Source organism: Heteronotia binoei, chromosome 12 (assembly GCF_032191835.1).
Source record: "Heteronotia binoei isolate CCM8104 ecotype False Entrance Well chromosome 12, APGP_CSIRO_Hbin_v1, whole genome shotgun sequence".
Taxonomy (NCBI): domain Eukaryota; kingdom Metazoa; phylum Chordata; class Lepidosauria; order Squamata; family Gekkonidae; genus Heteronotia; species Heteronotia binoei.
This window is the reverse complement of record NC_083234.1, coordinates 81,307,748-81,331,202: the sequence shown is the minus strand read 5'-3', so window position 1 is coordinate 81,331,202 and position 23,455 is coordinate 81,307,748. Positions and strand designations below refer to the sequence as shown.

At 45.6% G+C, this 23,455-nt stretch overlaps 1 protein-coding gene across 1 annotated transcript; it reads left to right on the top strand.

Moving 5' to 3' along the window:
* Positions 1-5,638: 5,638 nt before the first annotated feature.
* On the top strand, positions 5,639-12,385 carry PPP1R26 (protein phosphatase 1 regulatory subunit 26). Its single transcript, XM_060250809.1, has 2 exons — positions 5,639-5,650; positions 6,702-12,385. The coding sequence occupies exon 2, from the start codon at positions 6,727-6,729 to the stop codon at positions 10,456-10,458; it is 3,732 nt and encodes a 1,243-aa protein (XP_060106792.1). The 5' UTR covers positions 5,639-5,650; positions 6,702-6,726; the 3' UTR covers positions 10,459-12,385.
* Positions 12,386-23,455: the final 11,070 nt, after the last annotated feature.

Genomic DNA, 23,455 nt, shown 5'->3' with positions numbered 1-23,455 from the left:
ATACCTTGTTATTTTCCTTGGTGTCCTTTACAAAAAATAAAGAAATAAGACCTTCCTTATGAGGAAAGGCTGAGGAGTCTGTGACTTTTCAGTGTGGAAAAGAGATGACTGGGCGGGGGGACATGATAGAGGTTTATAAAATTAAGGGTGCAGAGAGTTCACAAAGAGAAATTTCTCTCGCTCTTCCCAGCTACTAGAACTTGATGAAGGTCATGAGCAGTAGATTCAGGACAGACAAAAGGAAATGCTACTTTACACAGAGTGACTGAAGTGTGCACTGTGCTGCCAAAGGATATATAAACAGCTTTAAAACAGGATTGTATAGATTCATGGAGGATAAATCTATCAATGACTACAAGCTATAGTGACGGAGGGAAACCTCCATTTTCAGAGGAAATCAACTCCTGAATCCCACAGCCAGGAAGCCACATCGCTGCCTAGCGCCTCCCCAAGCGCCCCCAAGCCTTCCCCCCATGGTTCTGCGGCTCCCCGCCTTCTCCTCCTCTCTCCTTTCAAGTGGGGAGGGGAGGAGTCAGCAGCAGCAGGGACGGACTTTCAGGACGCTGATCCTGAAAGACTGTAAGCACGTCTCAGCACCATGGCACGCTTTACTCACGATTCAGTGATCGGCCAGGGACAGGAGCCTGTTAGATAGCCAGAATGCGGCGCTAGAGCTGGTTCCGGCACTGAAATTGATGTGGGGTGGGGAACGATCTGAAGGGAGGGAGAAAGAGGCGCGGCAGGGAGGGGGGAGGAATGGCGGGGAGGGAGGAACAGAGGGTGCAGAGCTGTGGGGGGAAGGTGAAGGGAAGGAGATGGAGGGGCGGACGGTGGCAGCAGTGGTGGCGGGCAGCGGAGGCAGGCAAACTAGGTGCATGCCTTGGGCACCGAGAGGGAGATGGGGAGCCCAATTTGGTGCTCCCACCCTCCCGGCACCCTAGGCAATTGCCTAGTTTGCCTAGAGGGCGAACTGGCCCTGATCAAGGGAAGGTCTCAGCCTCTGTGCCGTTCTTGCCCCTCCAGAGGAACTGCTTGGCCACTGTGAGAGACAGGAGGCTGGACTAGATGGAACCTCCCTGCTCTGACCCAGCAGGGCTCTTCTGATATTCTTCACACTCCAAAGGAATTGGTTGGCCACTGTGTGAGACAGGATGATGCTGGACTAGTTGGACCCTCATTGGTCTGACCAAGCAAACTCTACTGATGTTCTTCTCACGGGAAGGCCTCAACCTCTCTGCCCTGTTGTTGGCCCTCCAAAAGAACTGGTTGACTACTGTGTGAGACAGGTTGATGCTGGACTAGATGGACCCTCATTGGTATGATCCAGCAGGGCTCTTCTGATGTTCTTCTCAGGGGAAGGCCTCAACTTCTCTGCCCTGTTCTTGGCCTTCCAAAGGAACTGAGTGGCTACTGTGTGAGACAGGATGATGGTGGACTAGGTGGACCCTCATTGGTCTAATCCAGCAGGGCTCTTCTAAAGTTCTTCTCAGGGGGGAGATAATTTTAGGTAAGGGTACAAGACAAGGCTGTCCCCTATCCCCTTAATTATTTATCTTATCGTTGGAAGTTCTTAACAATGCTATACGAAGGAACACTAAAATTAGAGGATTAAAAGTAAAAGGGGAAGAATACAAACTTTTGACTTATGCGGACGATATGGTCTTGATCCTCCAAAACCCTTTAGAGTCAGTGGAGGAGGTCCTAAGGGAGTTAGGCGAATACGGAGAGGTTGCTGGGTTAAAGGTAAATAAACAAAAATCAAAAATACTGACTAAAAATATGACTCTATAAGAGATCCAAGACCTAGAAAGAAGAACGAAGTTCAAAATGGAAAAAAAAATATCTTGGTATAATAATAACAAATAAATGTAGCTCCATATATGAAGATAACTATATCCCCTTGTTAAAAGATACGGATTCAGCTTTAAAAAAATGGGTCAACCTAAATTTATCCCTCATGGGAAGGGCGGCTTTAATTAAAATGAATATACTTCCAAAAGTCTTGTTTCTTTTACAAATGGTTAATTTTGCAGCCAGGAAACCTTTTTTTAATAAATTGAATCAACAGATAAGATCATTTATCTGGCAAGGAAAGAAACCCAGGGTTAGATGGAAGATCCTAACTGACTTAAAAGAAAATGGAGGACTAGGTCTCCCTGATTTTGAGGTTTATCATACAGCTTGTGCTACTTTATGGCTAAAGGAATCGATAACATTACAGGATAACTGTATTTTGGCACTAGAAGGGTTTGATCTACAGGCAGGTTGGCATGCCAATCTTTGGTACATAGAAAAAAGTCAAAAGTATTTTAGAAGTCACCTGATCAGAAAATCGCTCTATGAGGCCTGGCTGAGAATTAAGAGAAAAATATATGGCAATTTAACACCTAGATGGATCTCACCAGAAGAAGCCTCAGTACAACCTCAGTTACGGAATAAGATGAAGGTGATTAGATATATAGACCTGCTTGATGAAAAGAACAAACTGAGAAAGAAAGAGGATTTAGAAGTCTTGGGGATAAAACTAGACTGGTGGGTAATGATGCAAATAACAACTAAGTACAATAAAGATAAACTGCTTGGGTTCACTAAGGAGAATTTCGACTTCGACAGAATATTAACTACAGGATATGATAAAGTAATTAAGAAAGTGTATAATTACATCTTGCAAATGAAGCTTGAGGATAAAACGGTTAAGGTACCTATGATAAAGTGGGCAAAAAACTTTAAGAAAAGTATAACTTTAGAACAATGGGCATTATTCTGGAAGAGCAACTATAAGATTGTAAAACCGACTAATTATAGAGAAAATCTCTTCAAGCTCTTTCACAGATGGCACATCACACCGGTCCAACTGAATAAAATCAACCCTTCCATCTCTTCGAAGTGTTGGAAGTGTGGTATAATGAATGGCTCATTTTACCACTTGTGGTGGACATGCAAAACAGCGAAAAGATATTGGGTAGGTGTTCACAGAATGCTTTCTGAGATACTAAAGATAAATATACAACTTAAACCGGAGTTAATGTTACTCTCCTTTGTCAGAAACGAAATCCCTCGAGAAGATGAATATATAGCAGTCTATATCTTGACGGCGGCTAGAACTCTTTTTGCCAAATTTTGGAGACAAAGGGCTTGCCCTCAACAAGATGAATTAGTTCAGAAAATATTACAAGTTGCCGAACTGGACGTTTTAACTAATTTAATTAGAGGGATGCCAAAAAGTGAAGCTTTGGAAAAATGGGAAAAATTTTATAATTGGCTGGAAAAAAAGTGATTTAAGTGACTTAACTGACATATTCATGAAAATACTATTGTTTATATTAGTAATTTTATTTAAGTAGGAGATGTTACTAAGACTGGAGTCAACCACAATCAACCTCTCTTAATATGAATTTAAACTGTATAAGTGGATAACAGATGTAGATAATTTGTTTTATTTTTTATGTTTGTGTTTCCATATTTGTCCAAAATAAACGTTAAAAACTGAAAAAAAAATAAAGTTCTTCTCAGGGGAAGGCCTCAGCCTCTCTGCCCTGTTGCTGGCCATCCAAAGGAACTGGTTGGCCACTGTGTGAGACAGGATGATGTTGGACTAGATGGAACCTCACTGGTCTGATCCAGCAGGGCTTTTCTGATGTTGTTTTTCTCAGCAGAAGGCCTCGGTCTCTCTGGCATTTTGTTGGCACTCCATAGGAACTGGTTTGCCACTGTGTGACACAGGATGCAGGACTAGATGGACCCTCCCTGGTCTTATCCAGCAGGGCTCTCCTGATGTTCTCCTCAGAGAAAGGCCTCAGCCTCTCTGCCCTGTTGTTGGCCCTCCAGAGGAACTGGTTGTCCCCTGTGTGAGACAGGATGATGGTGGACTACATGGACCCTCCCTGGTCTGACCCAGCAGGGATCTCCTGATGTTCTTCTCAGGGGAAGGCATCGGCCTCTCTGCCCTGTTGTTGGCCCTCCAGAGGAACTGGCTGGCCACTGTGTGAGACAGGAGGCTGGACTAGATGGACCCTCCCTGGTCTGACCCAGCAGGGCTCTTCTGATGTTTTTTTCAAGGGAAGGCCTCAGCCTCTCTGCTCTGTTGTTGGCCCTCCCGAGGAACTGGGTGGCCACTGCGTGAGACAGGAGGTTGGACTAGATGGACCCTCCCTGGTCTGACCCAGCAGGGCTCTTCTGATGTTCTTCTCAGGGGAAGTTTGGAGTTCCTCACAATCCTCTGTGGTTCTCACCACCCTGAACAATTTAGTGTCATCCGCAAATTTGGCCACTTCATTGCTCACTCCCAACTCTAAATAATTTATGAACAAGTTAAAGAGCATGGGACCCAGTACCGAGCCCTGCGGCACCCCACTGCTTACCGTCCTCCACTGCGAAGACTGCCCATTTATACTCAGTCTCTGCTTGCTATCACTCAGCCAGTTTTTGATCCACAAGAGGACCTGTCCTTTTACTCCATGACTCTCAAGCTTTCTAAGGAGCCTTTGATGAGGAACTTTATCAAAAGCTTTCTGGAAGTCAAGGTAAACAACATCTACTGTGTCTCCTTTGTCCACATGTTTGTTCACCCCCTCAAAGAAATGTAACAGGTTAGTGAGGCAAGATCTTCCCCTACAGAACCCATGCTGAGTATTCCTCAATAACCCGTGTTCATCAATGTGCCTACTCATTCTGTCCTTGATAATGGTTTCTACCAACTTTCCCGGTATTGAAGTCAGACTGACTGGCCTGTAATTTCCTGGATCTCCTCTGGAACCCTTTTTAAAGATGGGGGTGACATTTGCTACCTTCCAGTCCTCAGGAACGGAGGCAGATTTCAATGAAAGATTACAGATTTTTGTTAGAAGATCCACAAGTTCAACTTTGAGTTCTTTCAGAACTCTCGGGTGTATGCTATCCGGACCCGGTGACTTATTAGTTTTAATTTGTCTATCAGTTGTAGGACCTCCTCTTTTGTCACCTCAATCTGACTCAGGTCTTTCAGCACCCCTTCCAATATTAGTGGTTCTGGGGCAGGCAAAAAGTTCTCATCTTCTGCAGTGAAGACAGAGGCAAAAAATTCATTTAGCTTCTCAGCCATTTTCTTATCCTCCTTCAGTAATCCTTTGACCTCTTGGTCATCCAAGGGCCCCACTGCCTCCCTGGCTGGTTTCCCGCTTCTATTATAGTTGAAGAAATTTTTATTGTTGGTGTTTATGTTTTTTGCAATGGTCCCTTTTTGCGTGCCTGATCCCGGAGGAGCTGGCCGGCCGCTGTGTGGGACAGGAGGCTGGACTGGATGGAGCCTCCCTGGCCTGACGCAGCAGCGTGTCGTGAGGTTCTTATGGCTTGCTGTGTTGGTGTCGCTTGCAAAGGCTCCGCTTCAGTGTGGAAGATTAAAGGGGGGGGGGGGGGGGGTGCGGCGCCCCTCCAGCCGCGGGGGAGGGGCGGGGCTGCTGCAGGGAGCGCGGGGGCGGAGCGGCCCCTCGGTGGGCGCGGAGGGGAGGGGGCGGGCCAGCCCCCACCGCGGTCCCTCGTGCCAGCCGCAGAGCCCATGGCCGCCCGGTCCCGCCCCCGGCCAGCAGCCCTCCCCCGCCTGTCCGCCCGCCTTCCCCTTCCCGCTCGGGCCCGGCGGAGGGAGGGCGGGGCGAGCTGCCTCCGGGACCGGCAGGTGAGGCGGCGGCGGCGGCGGCGGGCGGGGCCTAGTGCCGGTGCGGAGGAGGAGGGCGGCGGGAGGCCTGGCCGGTTGCCGCGGCAACGGGCCCCGGGGGTGGGGTTGGGGGGCGGTCCCCCTCCCGGCGCCCCCTCGCCCGCCTGCGGAGGGCCCGGCCGGCGGGGAGGCCTCCCTTGGGCCTGGCCTGCCTCGGCCGCCTTCCCTGCCCTCCTCGCGGCGGCGGGGCCCTGGGGGGGCGGGGGCTGCTGCGAATTCCAGGGGGGGGGGGGACCCGCCGGGGAACGGAGCCGGGTTTTAAAGAAAAGGGGCGTTTGTTAGGATTTGCTCTAGCCGAAGCTTTTGTGGGTGCGTGAAGCGTCATTCTCAGTTGATAAATATATGCCTGACTGCAGAAAGTTTAAAAAAATGTACATAGTGGAGCCAACGGGCTGTGACATGCCAGAGGCAGAATTAGATCCAGACACATACAAAATTCTCCATGCATAAGAATGCCGTTTTTTCCTAGCCACAGCTGAACTGAAACTGAATTAGGGTCCCAGTTTGCTGTTGGGCTCTCGTTGAACTATGTTCCCCTCAGGAAACCTGATGCATCAGCACAGACAGTGGCCTGAGGGATTGCACCCTTTTCATAAGATTCACCTTGCCCATTTTAAATCTCTGATTTGTGTCCATTTAATCACTTTTACCACCTTATAGAGAGAAGGAGCAAAGTGGTCTGTTGCTGAGATGGAAGGCCTGCCAGTAGTTTCTCAGCAAGTGGGTTGCAATTGTAGGATGCAGGGTTCCTGAGGAGGTGAGATCATTGCAGGGTTCCTGAGATCATTGCATTTCTTGATCATTCATTTCAGATGGCCCAGTGGGATAAAAACTTCCTGGAGAAGTTAGTTATTTAAATAAAGTAGATATTTAATTAACATACCTCTGACAAGCTGGGATAAAACATATACCGTAATATTGAGTGAGGAGCTTCACTGTTGTTCTTTGTGTCCTGCCTATGTGGTTCTGATGTCATAGGTGCATTGTTCATTTTTGTTTTCTTTTCAGTTAGGATGGAAGAGAAATTTGCCTGAGAAATGTGCACACCCTGCCACTCACCTGCCACAATGTTTCTTATGAATACCTCTCCTTTGGTAGCCCTTCAGGGGAAATGGGAGCCTTTTGTCCAAGCAAGGAGCTGTAGATACCCTGTCTGTTTCTCAGAGTCTGAAGATGACATTGCCAGAACGGCTGTAAGCACCAAAGTGCAGATGATCATCAACAACCTGCAGAGTGAAGAGTCCTCCTTGGGCGCTACCAGTGAATACGGCTGTATTTTGCAGGGGGAAAGGAAGGGAGTAAAAATCAGAAATCGCAAGCTGAGGGGCAATGGCAGGCTGCCACCACAGGGACCTGCTAAGTATGCTCAGCGCAGTTGCCCTGCTGACTCTGATGGCATGGAAGTAGAAGAGAGCTCAGAGTTCGGCCCTCTCTCGTTGAATTCTGACAGCGATGATTCTGTTGATCGAGAGATAGAGGAAGCTATTCAAGAGTACTTGAAAAACAAAGGCCAGCACATCCCACCCTTGCCAGACAATGCTAAGAGCTTGCGCAGCACCAGTGTAGGCAAGCGTCTCAGAAAGGAAGATCCTTCCTATGGCGTGGCTTGTAGCATGTTCCCTGGCAGTGTCAAAACAGATGTGATTCCTCCTCCCCTTGCTGCTGACTTCCTGGGAGAGGATGTGCTCCAGTGGACCCCCTCTCCTTGCAGTGTGAGCAGTGATGACTCATTTGAACAGAGTATAAAGACTGAGATAGAGCAGTTCCTAAATGAAAAGAAGCAGCAGGAAAGAAAGAAGGCTGCCTCTGGGGGAAGTAAGTGTCTGGATCAGAAAGAGGCACAAGAGACGGTAACAAGTCAGAAGGTTGGAACTAGCAAAGCAAGCCCAAGTTCTTTGAAACGTGGAGGCAAGGCGTTCTTTTTAAGGAGGCATCCTGAACTGCAGATCACCAGCTCTCCTCCTAAGTGTTGGATGCCAAAAACAGCAAAGCTTGTGGAAGTCCAGAAAACAAGCCATGTGCACCTCAGTGATCCTGGCGCTGGCTATTCCTGCATTCTGGAGCAAAGGAATGATAGTGAGATCAGGCAGAGGTTTTGGAAAGCTGGAGGAGAGCAAGGCCCCGAAAGTGTGAATTCATCTGATTCAAGTAGTGATGATGGTATTGAAGAAGCGATTCAGCTTTACCAGCTAGAAAAAATCAGAAAAGCAGCAAATGCCCAAGCTGGCTGTGTTCCTTCTCAGAGAGAAGAGTTTGGGGCTGGGGGGCTAGCCGATATATCTGCAAGCCTGACAATCCATTCAGAGAAAAGTGCCTTGCCAGAAAACCCTGGAACAACTCTAAGTGGCAAGAAGAAACAGGTTGGCTCAAAGCCTACAGAATTAAATAGGATCAGCACCATCTGTAACGAGCTGGGGAAAGGCAGACGGTGCAGTTCTCTAGCAAATGATTTTGCCAGTGGTGCAATCACTTCATCACAGACCTGCAGAGCAGACACTGCTGCTGAACTCATGTGTGCAGAAGCCATCCTGGACATCTCCAAAACCATCTTGCCACCCCCCGTGGCAAGTGGCAGCAGATCCCTCCTGGCAGACCCTTCCTTCCTCTCGCAGAGTGTCCCTCCTTCCCACCAAGAGAGTGACAGTAATGCTGTGGACAGTGATGACAGCATTGAACAAGAGATAAGGGCTTTTTTGGCTATCAAAGCACAGACCGAACGTTTGATCACAAAATCTGATGAGACTTCAAGTGCTACCCCAAATCCTCTGTCTTGTGGGCAGCTGGATGGTCAAACCAGGAGTCCTAAGCGGTCCGTTCCCTTAAAACTATTCCTGGATCATAAAAGGCAGCTTAAACAGGAAAGCAGCGCATCAAGACAGAGACAGGTTGAACAAGGGACACTGTTAAAGATGGCCTGTAGCCCTCTGGATAATGAGAAGCATTCAAAACTCTTCATGTCACAGAAGGAGACAGTTCGGAGCAATGTGAAAAACAGTGAAATGGGCAGAGCTGCAAGGCAGCAAGAAATCACTCCAGTCGCTGTCACTCCTGTGGATTTTGTTACCCCTCTCTCACAGGGACTTCTGGGCACAGGGGGGTTTCTAAAAAATGCAAGACAAGCTCTGCAGAAATACAGTCTAGATGACAAGAGCAGCTCTTTAGACAGTGATGAGGATCTGGATACAGCCATCAAAGATCTCTTAAGGTCAAAACGGAAGCTAAAGAAAAAATCTAAAGACCAAAAAATTCAGTGCAAGAAGAAAGTGAGATTTGGTAATGCCGAGATGCATATTTTTGAAGATAAATTTGAAGTCCTCCAAGAAAAAACCTCCAAATCCAAAAATCCCACGTTGCTAAAAAGCTGCCTCATGAGATCCAGAAGAAATATTAGGGAAGAAAGTACACAGAAGGCATCCCAGTACATTGTGAAAGGAAGACCCAAAAGTGCGGGGGCCGTTCAGCTGGCATTAACCGTGGAAAAGGGATGCCCACCAGTTTCTGAGCCAGACAACCAAGCAGCAGCAGCAGCAAGTGCTCAGCATCCTTGGACCGACACGCCTGTGCTGGAAGATGGCAGTTCTTTGGATAGCGATGACAGCATTGAACAAGAGATTCAGAGGTTCTTGGCAAAAAAGGCCAAAGATTCCTCAAGTACTGTGGAAATAGCTGGGGCTTTCGAAATTGTCAACACTGTGAAAACTGCTCGGCCAAAAGCAAAGCGCCAGCAGCAGTTGGAAGGTGGAGACACTGTCTTATCAAAGCTGAATAAGAGGGCAAAGAAGGGATGTCAACCAATGACTGAGTTGAGAAGCTCTCTGAGAACTGAAAGAGAGGAGGCAGAAAAGAGTTCTCAAACTGGTGATCAAACTAGAACCTGCAGAAAAGTCATTTACAGCCAAGAAATAGTGAAATTACAGGGAAACCAGGGAATTGTGCAAGCCGAGGTTGCTGGTTTATCTGTAGAGAGAATGGGAGTAGACAGGCAGGGAGTCTCTGATGGCAAGCTTGTTCAGAGAAGTCTTCCATCTTGGAAGGAAAAGGCTGAGAATGGCAAACTGCACAATTATTTTAAGCCTGTGTCGCTTTTCAGAAGGAAGAGCCCACATGAGTTCAAAATTTCCAGCAAGTTTATAGCAGGCTTCAGAAGTGCCCAGAAGAAGGGGAAATCTGTGCTTTTGAGGAAAAGTCAGAGCTCAGAACTGTCAGTACCTCAGAGCCGTATGTTCAGGAGGCAGGAAGGTCTGCTAGGTGAGAGATGTAAAGCTCCTGCGCAGAAAGGGATCCTGGGTTCCAGAAGCAAGGCAGAAGAGGCAGACTTATATCAAAGGTGCATGGCAGAAGAGTTCTATTCCCCTGGGTCAGAAAAAATGGAGGTTGTCTCTTTAAGCGTGGGAGGGGTCAGTGTTGCCAAAGCCAAGCCTTTGGGTGATGAAGAGCCTTGTTCCCATTCAGATCCAAAGCAAAGCTCTCTTCTGCAGGAGCCCAGTGCGGATGATGCCAAGGGGGTTAATGTTAGCTCAGCACCATCTGAAATTCCTGTAAAGGAAAAGGAAGGGAAAGTCCAAGATCACAGCAACAGCTGGGAGGGACTCAGTGCCCCCAAGCCTGGTATCTCACCATGGAAAGAGAGAGTGTTGCTGACCCCTCAAGAGAGAATAGCTGAGAAGGAAACCCATAAAGATTTCGAGGGAGGGCCTGCAGAATTCACAGATGTCCCTGTGGTGGCACACGCCTATTGCCTGCAGAAAAACAAGCTCACCAGTTTGTAAGTACTTTTTGTTTTACAACACCATTTTGTCATTGTTAAAGTAATTGAGAAGATTGTGTCCTACTGCAAGAGGTGAGGGTTTTAAGAAGATGGATGTGAGTGCGCTTCTTCCTCTCCTGTGACTTTGGGAACTGGGATACAAGGACTGGGCAGCTGGTGGACTCCGTGGCCGCAGATCCTTCTGTCCGTGGTGCGAAGGACACTTGTGCTGTCCTTCATCCATTACAAAAACAAATGCTTTTTGCCTGACAGATTGATCTCTGCTCATGCTGTGATGCAAACTGCCCTCTCAGTGTCTTAATGGAACTTGAAACCAAAAGAGAAAAGTGGGAAATGCTGATGGGCCCAACTGTGCTCACAGTGCAAAGAAGTCGATGTGTACTGATTTTTTTCTCTCTTTTGGTAGAATTTGAAAAAAATATTTAAAAGGTGCTTTAAGGAAATCTTTTTAATAATAGTTTATAGTGCACAGCTAACTACGCAGAGCTGTAGTTGTCATATTTATTGTAAGTTATGGTCATAATCGTGGTTTGTTATGCTTTAAATGATGATGCACTTAAGCATTAACTGCCTCCCGTTGTGCTTTTGAATGATTCATCCATTGTGAACAGCTGGGGTTGAAGGAAGAGTCTCAATGACACATTTTTGGATTATCACAAAAATTAAGCTAATTTAGGATGCTTTTGTTCTGCTTTTAAAAAACTATTTATTTATGGGATGACAATACCTGCCAGTAGACCTCCTCTCAGGGCTTGACCTAGAGAGACCTTCCTGTGCTTTGTGACCCCGTGGAAGCATCAGAGCTACTTATAACACCCCCCCCCTCGACTCCTGCATTCTTCTTCTCATCGCAATGAATGGGATACGGATATAAACATTCACTGGGTTAGGGTGCATTTATCATCCGAAGAATTGTTTGCGTTTCTGACCCTTGTACAGCTTGGCTGCTGTGACCTGCCCTGGCTGTCCAGGGTCTCAGGCTGAGAAAGGCCTCTCTCCCTCCCTGAGATCCTGTGACATGGGAGACGCTTGCTGGGTGCAAAGCAGGTGTCCTGCTAAGAACCCACTTTTTGTTGATGCCTTTGGAAGTTTCTTCCAAATTGGAATCTGATGCCAGGCAGTCGAGGGATGTGTGAACTTTAGGGATACTTGATACTCAGTGGGATTGTTGCAATCAAGCAAAAACCACCTGCATTTAAAAAAAAAAAAAAAAGCTATCAGTGGCAGAGTGGCCAAAGTTGGTCTGGGCCTCTGCAGGAAAAATTGTGTGGAAGAGGGGTACCATGTTGCCCCCCTGATCCAGTCCCCTCCACACACAAACACGAATGTCATGACACCCCCCTTCCCCCAAAAAGGAGATGTGGCTCCCCCACTATAATTTGCAATTTTGCCCCAAGGAAAATGGATTTATTAAATAAAAAGTATAAGGTGTACATCTGCCCAAAAAAGCAAGTGGCAGAAGGTTATGGCCCACTGCTAAAGTCAGTGTGTGCTGGGGAGGGGGGGCAGCCTCAGATTACTAAACGAAGTTACACCCATCTGAGCCCACTGACTTGAATTCACTTTGAAGGGTGTAATTGTACTTTGTTTGGATTTTCAAGTGGCATTTTATTTTTTTAAATGTAGATAGGATTAAATTTATGTGAACACCCAGTTTTTTCATTTGATTGTACAGAGTCTTCACTGAAGTAGACCGGAAGGTTGCAGGAATGTGGCTGCCTCCTAGGAGGGCGGGAGGGGGGTATAAGTTCCCTTTGTGTTGTTTTCCATTTGAATTGCTATAACTTGTTGCTTGTGATTTTGATGTTATCTGATTTTGAGGAGCACTTTTTAAATTTTTTACAAAATGTATATATAAGAAATTATGTACATTCATACATTTATAAAACTTAATAAACTGGGTTCAGACTAAGAACCAAAACTTACCTCAAGTTATGTTTCCTGCCTTTCAGAGATGCAGCCTACGCTTCTGACGCTTCCAAAGCTTCTAGGGTCTGTCTCAAATCAGTTTTGAACTTTCTCCAGGCCATACATCATTTTATAAATCTATACTGTAATAATAATAATAATAATAGATTTTATTTATATCCCGCCCTCCCCGCCTAGGCGGCTCAGGGCGGCTAACAACATTTCACACAATTAACATAAATAGATAAAACTTTAAATTTAACAATAAAAAAGAAATTAAACATAAAAACCAGTTAATTAAGTTAAGATACATAATTCAAATTACATTAAATATATCTGGCAGCAATAAAATTGTTTGGCGCTGGTTCTGCCAGTTTAGATAGTTCCGTGATCGTATTATAGATGGCGGTTCTTTATTCTTAGCAACTCAGCAGTCGATATCAGCATAGGCTTGTCTGAAAAGGGCGGTCTTGCAGGCCCTGCGGAACTGGTCGAGGTTTCGCAGGGCCCGCACTTCCTCCGGAAGTTGGTTCCACAGTGCCGGAGCCGCGGCTGAAAAGGCCCGTGTTCTGGTGTTTTGAAGTTTGACCTCTCTCGGCCCAAGGATGGTCACTTTATTTTTACCCATTGACCTCAGTGCCCTCTGGGGTTCATATGGGGAGAGACGGTCCCTTAGATAGGCTGGTCCTCGGCCATATAGGACTTTAAAGGTAATAACCAACACTTTGTACTGGACTCGGTAGGTAATTGGCAGCCAGTGCAGTTCGCGCAGCCCCGGCCGTATGTGCTCCCATTTCGAGAGCCCCAATAGTAGCCTGGCCGACGCGTTCTGCACCAGCTGCAACTTCCGGGTCCGGCACAGAGGTAGCCCCAAGTAGAGGGCATTACAGTAGTCCAATCTTGAGGTGACCGTTGCATGGATCACTGTTGCGAGGCCGCGGCGTTCCAGAAAGGGGGCCAACTGCCTCGCCCGCTTCAGATGGAAGAATGCTGACTTGGCAGTGGCTGCTATCTGGGCCTCCATTAATAATGAAGGCTCCAGTAAAACGCCCAAACTCTTTACCTGGCGCACTGGTTTCAATGGTGCCCCGTCGAAGGTTGGGAGAGCTATTTCCCCTCCTAGAGCGCCGCGGCCCACACAAAGGACCTCTGTCTTCGCTGGGTTCAGTTTCAGCCCACTCAATCTGAGCCACGTCGCTACAGCCTGCAGAGCCCGATCTAGATTCCCTGGGGCGAAGCCGGGCCGGCCGTTCATTAGCAGATAGAGCTGGGTGTCATCTGCATATTGATGGCAACCCAGCCCAAACCTCCGGACAATCTGGGCAAGGGGGCGCATATAAATGTTAAATAACATTGGGGAGAGAACTGCCCCCTGAGGCACCCCACAATCAAGTGTGTGCCTCTGGGATCGCTCACCCCCAATAGCCACCCTTTGTCCCCGACCAGAGAGGAAGGAGGAAAGCCATTGTGTTGTCATCTGTATCTCTTAACTCCTTCCAGTCAACTTTTCGTAGTCTTAAAACCCCAGATTATTTAGTCTTTTTTTATACAGAAGGTGTTCTAGTCTCTTGATTACTTTTGGTTACCCTTTTCTGCACCTTTTGCCACTCTACAACAATGTTCCCTCTAAGCTGTGGAGCCTTGTTGGCAAAAATTCTGATTTGTGAGCTACTGGCATTAAATTTAAGAACATAAGAGAAGCCATGTTGGATCAGGCCAGTGGCCCATCCAGTCCAACACTCTGTGTCACACAGTGACCCAAAATTTATACACACACACACATATATATACACACTGTGGCTAATAGCCACTGATGGACCTCTGCTCCATATTTTTATCTAACCCCCTCTTGAAGCTGGCTATGCTTGTAGCCGCTACCACCTCCTGTGGCAGTGAATTCTACATGTTAATCAATTTTTGGGTAAAGAAGTACCTCCGTTTATCCGTTCTAACCCAACTGCTCAGCAATTTCATCGAATGCCCACGAGTTCTTGTATTGTGAGAAAGGGAGAAAAGTACTTCTTTCTCTACCTTCTCCATCCTATGCATAATCTTGTAAACCTCTATCATGTCACCCCGCAGTCGATGTTTCTCCAAGCTAAAGAGCCCCAAGTGTTTTAACCTTTCTTCATAGGAAAAGTGTTCCAAACCTTTAATCATTCTAGTTCCCTTTTTCTGCACTTCTTCCAATGCTATAATATCCTTTTTGAGGTGCGGTGACCAGAATTGCACACAGTATTCCAAATGAGACCGCACCATCGATTTATACAGGGGCATTATGATACTGGCTGATTTGTTTTCAATTCCCTTCCTAATAATTCCCAGTATGGCGTTGGCCTTTTTTATTGCATTCGCACACTGTCTTGACATTTTCAGTGAGTTATCTACCACGACCCCAAGATCTCTCTCTTGGTCAGTCTCTGCCAGGTCACACCCCATCAACTTGTATTTGTATCTGGGATTCTTGGCCCCAATGTGCATTACTTTGCACTTGGCCACATTGAACCTCATCTGCCACATTGATGCCCACTCACCCAGCCTCAACAGATCCCTTTGGAGTTCCTCACAATCCTCTCTGGTTCTCACCACCCTGAACAATTTAGTGTCATCTGCAAATTTGTGAGCTATTGCATAAATTAGTTTGCTCTGGGGTTATTTTCCTTGAGCTAAGACCAAAATGTAAGAAACAGAGGCTAAAAAACTGTGAGGTGACTCACAGTAACTCAGCTTAGAGGAAACACTGCTCCACAATAAACTTTCTAAAACAGGGTTGCTTATACTGTAATCTACACAGTATTCCAGGTGTGGCCACCTCATATATATATATAAAGGGTTTACACTACTTGCTGCTTTATTTTAATTCATTTTCTTAATAATCTGCAGTAGTCCAGTCTAGAGATACCATGATAAAGCTGTATTACATACCTAAGTTGGCAGAGCACCTAACGTGTTAGCAACAGTGCCAACCTAATGTTCAAAAAGTAAGGCTAAATCTGAAAATAGCTGCAGTCTAGAGTAAGTTTGACCCCATCCAGCCTCACTAAACCTTATCCATCAAGAAAATCCATTTTAGAATCCTAGAGTTGGAAGGAACCTCCAGGGTCATCTGGTCCAAACCCTTGCAGAATGCAGGGATTTCACAAATAGGCCCCCCACACCCTTCCATGTCTAGAAGAGGGCAAAAAACCCCTCCCAAGATCCCTGGTCAAACTTGTCTGGGAAAAAAATTGCTTCCTGACCCCAAAGTGGCAATCGGCATTTCCCTGGGTGTATAAGAAAGGACCACAGGAGCTAAGCACTGATGCAACCCTTCTTACCCTCCCTCTTATGATCTGCCTACGTTCATTGAATCACCATTGCTGTCTGATGGCCATCTAGCCTCTGTTGAAAAACCTCCAAAGAAGGAGACCCCAACACCTCCTGAGGAAGCCTGTTCCACTGAGGAATCACTCTAACAGTCAGGAAGTTCTTCCTAATGTTTAGCTGAAAACTCTTCTGATTTAATTTCAAACCATTGATTCTGGTCCAACCTTTAGGGGCAACAGAAAACACCTCCACACCATCCTCTGTATGACAGCCCTTCAAATACTTGAAGATATTTATCATATCACCTCTCAGTCATCTTCTCTCCAGGCTAAAGAAGAAGAAAAAGATGATATTGGATTTATATCCCACCCTCCACTCTGAATCTCAGAGTCTCCTTTATCTTCCTCTCCCACAATACACACCCTGTGATGTGGGTGGGGCTGAGAGGGCTCTCACAGAAGCTGCCCTTTCAAGGGCAACCTCTGCCAGAGCTATGGCTGACCCAAGGCCATTCCAGCAAGTGCAAATGGAGGAGTGGCGAATCAACACACCCAATCTCTTCAACTTGGGTCTTGGACTTGGTCTCCAGACCCCTCACCATCTTTGTTGCCCATCTTTGGAAATGTTTCAACTTGTCTATATCCTCCTTAAATTGTGGTGCCTAAAACCGAACACAACACTCTAGTTGAGGTCTAACCAGAGCAGAGTAAAGTGGTACCATCACTTCATGTGATCTGAATGCTGTACTTCTGTTGGTACAGGCCAAAATTACATTGGCCTTTTTAGCTACCGGATCACACTGCTAACTCATGTTCAGCATATTGTCAGCTAAAACCACAAGATCCTTTTTGCACAGACTGCTGCCAAGACAAGTCTCCCCATCCTGTAGTTATGCATTTGATTTTTCCTATCTAAACATAGAACTTTACATTTATCCGTTTAAATTAATTAATTTTATTTATTTACTCTATTTATCCCGCCCTCCCCACCAAAGCAGGCTCAGGGTGGCTTACATGTTCATGTATATACATGAAATAAAAAATACATTAAGACATAAAATCATAAAAATATCAAAACATTTCAAATGTTATATGGATCTTTAAATGGTAATCTGTTTGATAAGATGGATAGCTGTCTATTCTGTTTTATATGAGGTTTTAATATTCTGCTGTTCCAGCTGGATGTTCTGTATAAAAACAGATGTTAGTTCATGCTAGAAGTGGTCCAGATGTTTCAGAGTCTGTTGTAGCCTGTAATCGTAATTAACAAATGTTTGAGACAAGGGCAGCCTCGTGTAGAGGGCATTACAGTAATCCAGTCTCAAGATGACTGTGTCATGGATCACTGTTGCTGTTGCGGATCAACTGCCTTATCAGTTGAAGGTGATAGAAGGCTGGTTTGGCAGTGGCTGCCACCTGGGCCTCCATTGTTACCCCTAAGCTTTTAACCTTTGGCACCAATGTAAGTGGTGCTCCATCGAAGGTTGCTAATAAGACCTCCAGTCTCAGACTGCCATGACTTAGATGCAGGACCTCCATCTTCATCGGATTCAATTTCAGTCTACTCAGCCTGAGCCACTCTGCCACAGCTTGTAATGCCATTGTCAGATCTTCCAGGGAGGAGTTGGACCGGCCATCCATCAGCAGATAGAGCTGGGTGTCATCTGCGTACTGATGGCATCCCAGCCCAAACCTCTGGGCAAGGGGGCGCATGTAGATGTTGAACAACATTGGGAAGAGAACTGCCCCTTGTGGCACACCACATACAAGTGGGTGCCATCGGGATAGCTCCTCCCCTATCGCCACTCTTTGTCCCTGATCCTGGGGAAAAGAGGAGAGCCACTGTAAGGCCAACCCCTGTATCCCAGCGTTGGCAAAGTCAGTAACTGATGATTGACTCTGTCGAATGTAGCTGACAGGTCTAAAAGCATCAGTACCGTCGAACCACCTTTATCCAGCTGCCTCTGGAGGTCATCTGTGAGAGCGACTGGAACCGTTTCCATACTGTGACCTGGACAAAAACCAGATTGAAAAGGGTTGAGCACAGAAGCATCATCCAGAAAGCTCTGTAACTGCACTGCTACCGCCCTCTCAATAATCTTACCCCCCAAAAGGCAAGTTTGACATCAGCCGATAGTTTGCCAATATGGCTGGGTCCAATGATTGTTTATTTAGAAGAGGGCGGACCACTGCCTCCTTATTTGTTTTAGCCCAGTTTTTCAGTCTGTCAAGATCACCCAGAACCTCTCTGTCTTGTATTGTATTTGTGATCCCTCCCAATTTAGTATCATCTGAAAATTTAATAAGTATTCCCTCCATTCCTTTATCCAAATCATTTATGAAGATGTTGAAAAAAACAGGTCCCAGGACAGATCCTTGAGGCATTCCAGTTGTCACTCCTCTCCAAGAGGATAAGGAACCATTCACAAACACTCTTTGGGTGCGATCTGTCAACCAGTTACAGATCCACTTCACAGTAACAGGAGTCAAACCACATTTTACGAATTTGTCAACAAGAATATGATGTGAAGCGCCTAGTCTCTTCTGCATGTGTGATTGATAGGACTGCTGGGAAGCCCAAATAATATTCCAGTCGCAACTGACGGGCCATGTCCTTCGCTGGTTTGAATCTTTTCCTGGCCTCCACAATATGTTTTGCATAATCAGGAAAGATCATAATTTTCCGTTCATTTGCCCCCCAGCACAGAGGCTCCCTAGCAGTATACTGTCGAAACTTAGCCAAAATATCGTCTCGGGTTGCAATTTTGAGAAATTGGACTGAAATAACTTGTATTCCCTCCCCCTCACGATGGGGGGAGAAGAATCTATTTACTTTTTCAATGTCCAAGGGGTATGCTTGGTCCAACTTGAAGACTTGCCTGAAAAAAAGGTCCATGAAGTCTACCCACTCGGCGTTGGTTCTTGCCTCCACACCAATCAACCCGAGTACCTTGAGAGAACGGCGCCTCAGTGCAGAGTCAAATTGATCCACCCGACTAGTTAATGAGGTAATTTTTTCATTGCATGATGTCTCGTGGGTGGCAAGTCTTTCCTCCACTTCAATGCATTTGGCACTCACTGACTGAAATTTTTCTTGCATGGCAGAAAGTTCAATTTTTAGCTCTCTGATATCAGCTCGAAGCTGTGTAATATAGACTGGTATATCTTTCAAAGGCTTGAGTTCTTGCCGCATAGTTTCTAACATGGCCGCTAATGAGTCAAGTGTAGCAGAAGGAGCTTCAGCCGCCTCCCCAGGCTTATCTTTGTTGTTTTTCCCCATTCTGGCTGCGCTCCTAGTTCCAGACGCCACCTTTCCAAGTTCTTTCCAAGTTCTTCTCAAAGCCAAGAACAGAAACAGAAACAGAGACAGCCACCTCACTGGGTCTTAACTCCAACAAGGACGAGTCAAACAGCACAAACGGCCAGCTCAGAACACAGGAGCACAGAAGCACCAGAGGAAATTTAACAGCTCGCAACTTAAACAGGTTGCCAGGCGGCTATAAATCACCAGATAAGCGCAACTAGGCACTTAAGCAATTCATCACTTGTAAACTGTGAGCAAAAAAGTTCAATGTTTTCTTTTCGGGCAGTACAGCTGGAGAAAGCTTTAAACTTTACCGGAGCAGGGAGTAGACGCGTCCTTCTCAGCCCGCCATAGACCGGAACATTTTGGTCCAGGGGGATGCAAAGAATAAATGGAGATAAGTCTGAAGAAATGAGCAGTGTCTCATGAAAGCCACAAATCTCACAAAGCCAGTGTCATGAAAGCCTACCCTGCCACAAATTTTGTTAGTCTACAAGGTGCTACTGGGCTCTTAGACCGATTTCCCACGAGCCTTACGCCGCTCTCACACTCCTCTTCTCTGTAGGGCTTCCATCAGATTTCACACTATCTGTCCTGGGGCTGCAACTAGCTTTGCCTTTTTCACGTGGCAAACAGAAACTGGCTTTTAGAGGATTTTGTTTGCTGTGTGAAAAAGGCGGAGCAAGTTGCTGCCCTGGGGCAGATAGCGTGAAATCTGACGGAAGCCCCGCAGAGAAGAGGAGCATGAGAGCGGCGTCAGGCTAGTGGGAAATCAGTCTTACTCTTTCTACACCGCAGCATTCAAAAACTGGTGTTCGGGGGGAACATTTTAACCTTCCTGGACATTCAGTTGCTGACCGAAGAGTAGCAGTTCTCTTACAAAGGGATTTGAGAGGGAGATTAGAAAGAGAGACTTCTGAATTGCAACCGATAATGAAGCTCAGTGCATCCCCCTGGGCTGAATTGAGACTTTGGTTTCTTCTCTTATTACCAATGCCTGCAATTGTTATTTGCCAGCTAGAAAACCAGACCATGACAAAAAGACTAATCCTCTAGAAGCAATACAACATTTCTAAAGTAGAATAAATGTTAACAATTACAACGTATGTGGTGAACACTGAATGCATACACATAGGAATATTACATAACGCAGCAACACTTCACCATCCTACAGGTAGAGAGAAATAGTCTCAAAAAATAAGTCCCAAGCGCTCCAAAACATTATAATCCAGTGTCGCTCTATTCTTAGGTGCTTGCTGACTTCTCTGGACCTGGAGACTGTTCTCCCAAAGTTGAGGTGCAGGAACCTCGAGCTCGACAACTGTTTCATCTCTTTGTCGAGAGCCCTGGTTCACCCTGCCTCCTTAAAAATGTTTACATTCATTTCAAAATGGAACAAGATAAAGCCTTCACTGTTTTCAAATATTTTAGTACACATTCTTTCTCAAATTTTTTATTATAGACTCATTACAATTACTACCTGTTCCAACAGGTAGGTGTACCATAATAACAAATCAAAAACAACGCAACTTAAAAATATCTCATATGTTACCATTCCACACCACTTAATATATATGTGTGTCTATTTATATTTTCTATTTTTTTATAGCAGAGGAATAATTAAGCTTAACAATGCTGCTTTCCCTAGCAGATTTTTTAAAACTTAATACCACAAGCATTCAATATAACTTCTTATTTTCCTTCTTCTTCTATATCTTGATTATTCCTTCTACTCTCAAAAAAAAAAAATCCATAAAGAATAAATTCTAACTATATATCTCAGTCCCTGGAGACCTTAAAATTAAGGTCAAGAAGAAAAAAAAAAACCCTTTCTTCAGCTGGGCTGAATTAAACAAGGAGGGATGTTACCCAGGTGCTCTCACCAGCTGACCCCACCCAGCCTTTAATTCTGAAAGAAAAAACAATAAATATAAATTATAAGTTTCTTTAGCTTTCCCTTTTCTTGTTGCTTCAGTGTCTTTTAAATAGAGTCCATATTTTCTTCCAGATTGACATGAACTTCCTCAGTACACGCACGGGTTGTCCTTGGAGGAACGAGTGGAGAGCATTCCTTTCTCTTATTAACTCTTGATGTAGGGGAGGAGGGAATTAATTTAGAGAGTAGTATCTCACCCGAGGCTGCGTCATAAGCTGTAAACGAAGTGGAGCCTTTTTGGACACATAGTTTGCCTGATTGTAGCCATTTATATTTAATTTTTAAGTCCCGCAATTTGGCAGTTGTGTCCTTAAGGTCTCTTCTGATTCTTAAAAATTCAGGAGGAAGATCCGGAAAGACCTGAATCTTTAACCCCTGGTAGTCGAAGCCTCCCCTCTCCCTAGCCTCTGCAAAGACTCTTTGCCTCATTCTATAATCCTTGAACTGCACCACAATATCTCTGGTATAAGACGAATTGTCTTCACATACCTTGCCAACACGATATGCTTTCTGAATGAGTGGGAGAATTTCGACTTCCAGGTGGGTTACTTCAGCAAGCCAATTTGCCATGAATATATATAAGTCCATTTCAGCTTCCACATCCGATTTAAAACCTCTAAATTTTAAGCACAGCTCCCGGCTACGAAAGTCCATTGTTAAAACTCGTTCCCTCGTCCATGCATCTGAAGTCATCTCTTGAGCTTTTTTTAAGGTTTCTTGTGCAGTCTGGGTTGCCAGTTTACAAGAATTCTCTAATTCATCCAGACGCTGACACATTGGTTGAAGCATAGAAGTTATGTCCTCTCGTATTTCTTGTCTTAATTTAGACATAGCTTGAGACAATAAATTCACAGTGAGAGGGCTATCTAAAGTTTCTAGTTCCTCATCTCTCCCCAACCTTGCGTGGGAGGTGGACGGCTGTTCCAAGAAGTTAGTTAAAGGCTGAAAGCTTTTTTCCTTCTGCTTGGTTTCCCCCCCCCCCCCCTTTCGGAGGCATCTTTCAAAAGTTCAAAAAATATAGTTAAAGGGGTGAAAAAAGATATAACTTTGGAGACAGCTGGGAGAGCGTTAGGCAAAAGCTCCTGACCGGATATTGGTCAGAGCCACTCCCCCCCCATACACATTCTTCTAAACTGCTCCTTGTTTTTCAAAGAGTCATAGAATCATTGAGTTGGAAGGGACCTCCAGCGTCCCTCAGTCCCATGAAACTCATTCCCAACTTCATTCCCATGGAACTGTAAAATGTAATTCCAGGTAGTGGAGATATAAACTTTATAAAGGACACAGATAAACACAAATGAAGATTTTTTTAATAAAGCAACCTTAAAATATGCTTAAAAGATTAGCACTCTCGGAATATTTTGTTTATTTAACAGTTTCTGATAACTGACACTTCTTGCTCTGAAGTATTGCATCAAAGCCTGGAGACAGTGTCTGTGCTGTAGCAATTTTGAGTATCTGTGTGTATCTGGTGTGTATCTGTAAGTTCAAGTGTGTATCTGTAAGTTGCAAACCTACTTTTAATTTATTGACATTCATTACCAAAATCTCAAGGTCAAAGCTGTCAGCCTAAGACCTAGGGGAAAACATGAAATGGCTGGGCATTGTGAACTTTTATACATAAGTTGCTTCACATGCTGGTCAGCCAATGGAGACAATAGAGGCTTTTCTCTGTAGCTCCTGTGCGATTGAGCAAGTCTGGTAAAGCAAACTGAACCGCCCAGAGCCTGCCTTCGGCGGGGAGGGTGGGATATAAATTAATTAAATAAATAAGCAGGAGAGAGAGAAGGAAGCAGATGACAGTTGCTCATGGACCTGATAGGAGCCCTCCAGGAGCCTGATTCAGCCCTCAGGCTGCACATTTGACACCCCTGCCTTAACCTATCAAGAAGAACACAGGTCAAGTTTACAGATCTACTGCCTCAAAGATTTGATCTACATCAGCCAGGATGATTCATCTGAAGTAATTCAGTGAAGGCTTTTGGTTGGATCTACCACACTGACGCCCCAGCTCCTCCTGTCAAAGGGCTAGATGTTTCCTTCAGCCCCCTTCCTTGAGTGTTTCCTAACAGTAAAGGTAAAGGTAGTCCCCTGTGCAAGCACCAGTCGTTTCTGACTCTGGGGTGATGTCACATCACAACGTTTTCACAGCAAACTTTTTATGGGGTGGTTTGTCCTTGCCTTCCCCAGTTATCTACACTTTCCCCCCACTTTCCACCCTGCTCATTTTACCAACCTTGGAAGGATGGAAGGCTGAGTCAACCTCAGGCCTGAACCCAGCTTCTGCCAGGATTGAACTCAGGTCGTGAGCAGAGAGCTTCGGCTGCCATTGAACAAGCATGTTCTGGCCATGTTTACTGCATTCGCTGTAAAAAGAAGAAGATGAAGAAGGACAACCTCTGCCACAGCTATGGCTGACCTAAAGCCATTCCAGCAGGTGCAAGTGGAGGAGTGGGGAATTAAACCCTGTTCTCCTAGATTAGAGTCCGCACACTTTACCACTACACCAAACTGGTTCTCAGTTTGGTGTAGTGGTTAAGTTGTA

What these genes read in the sequence shown, in the direction of transcription:
- PPP1R26 (XM_060250809.1), top strand. Translation starts at nt 6,727, where the DNA reads ATGTGCACACCCTGCCACTCACCTGCCACAATGTTTCTTATGAATACC.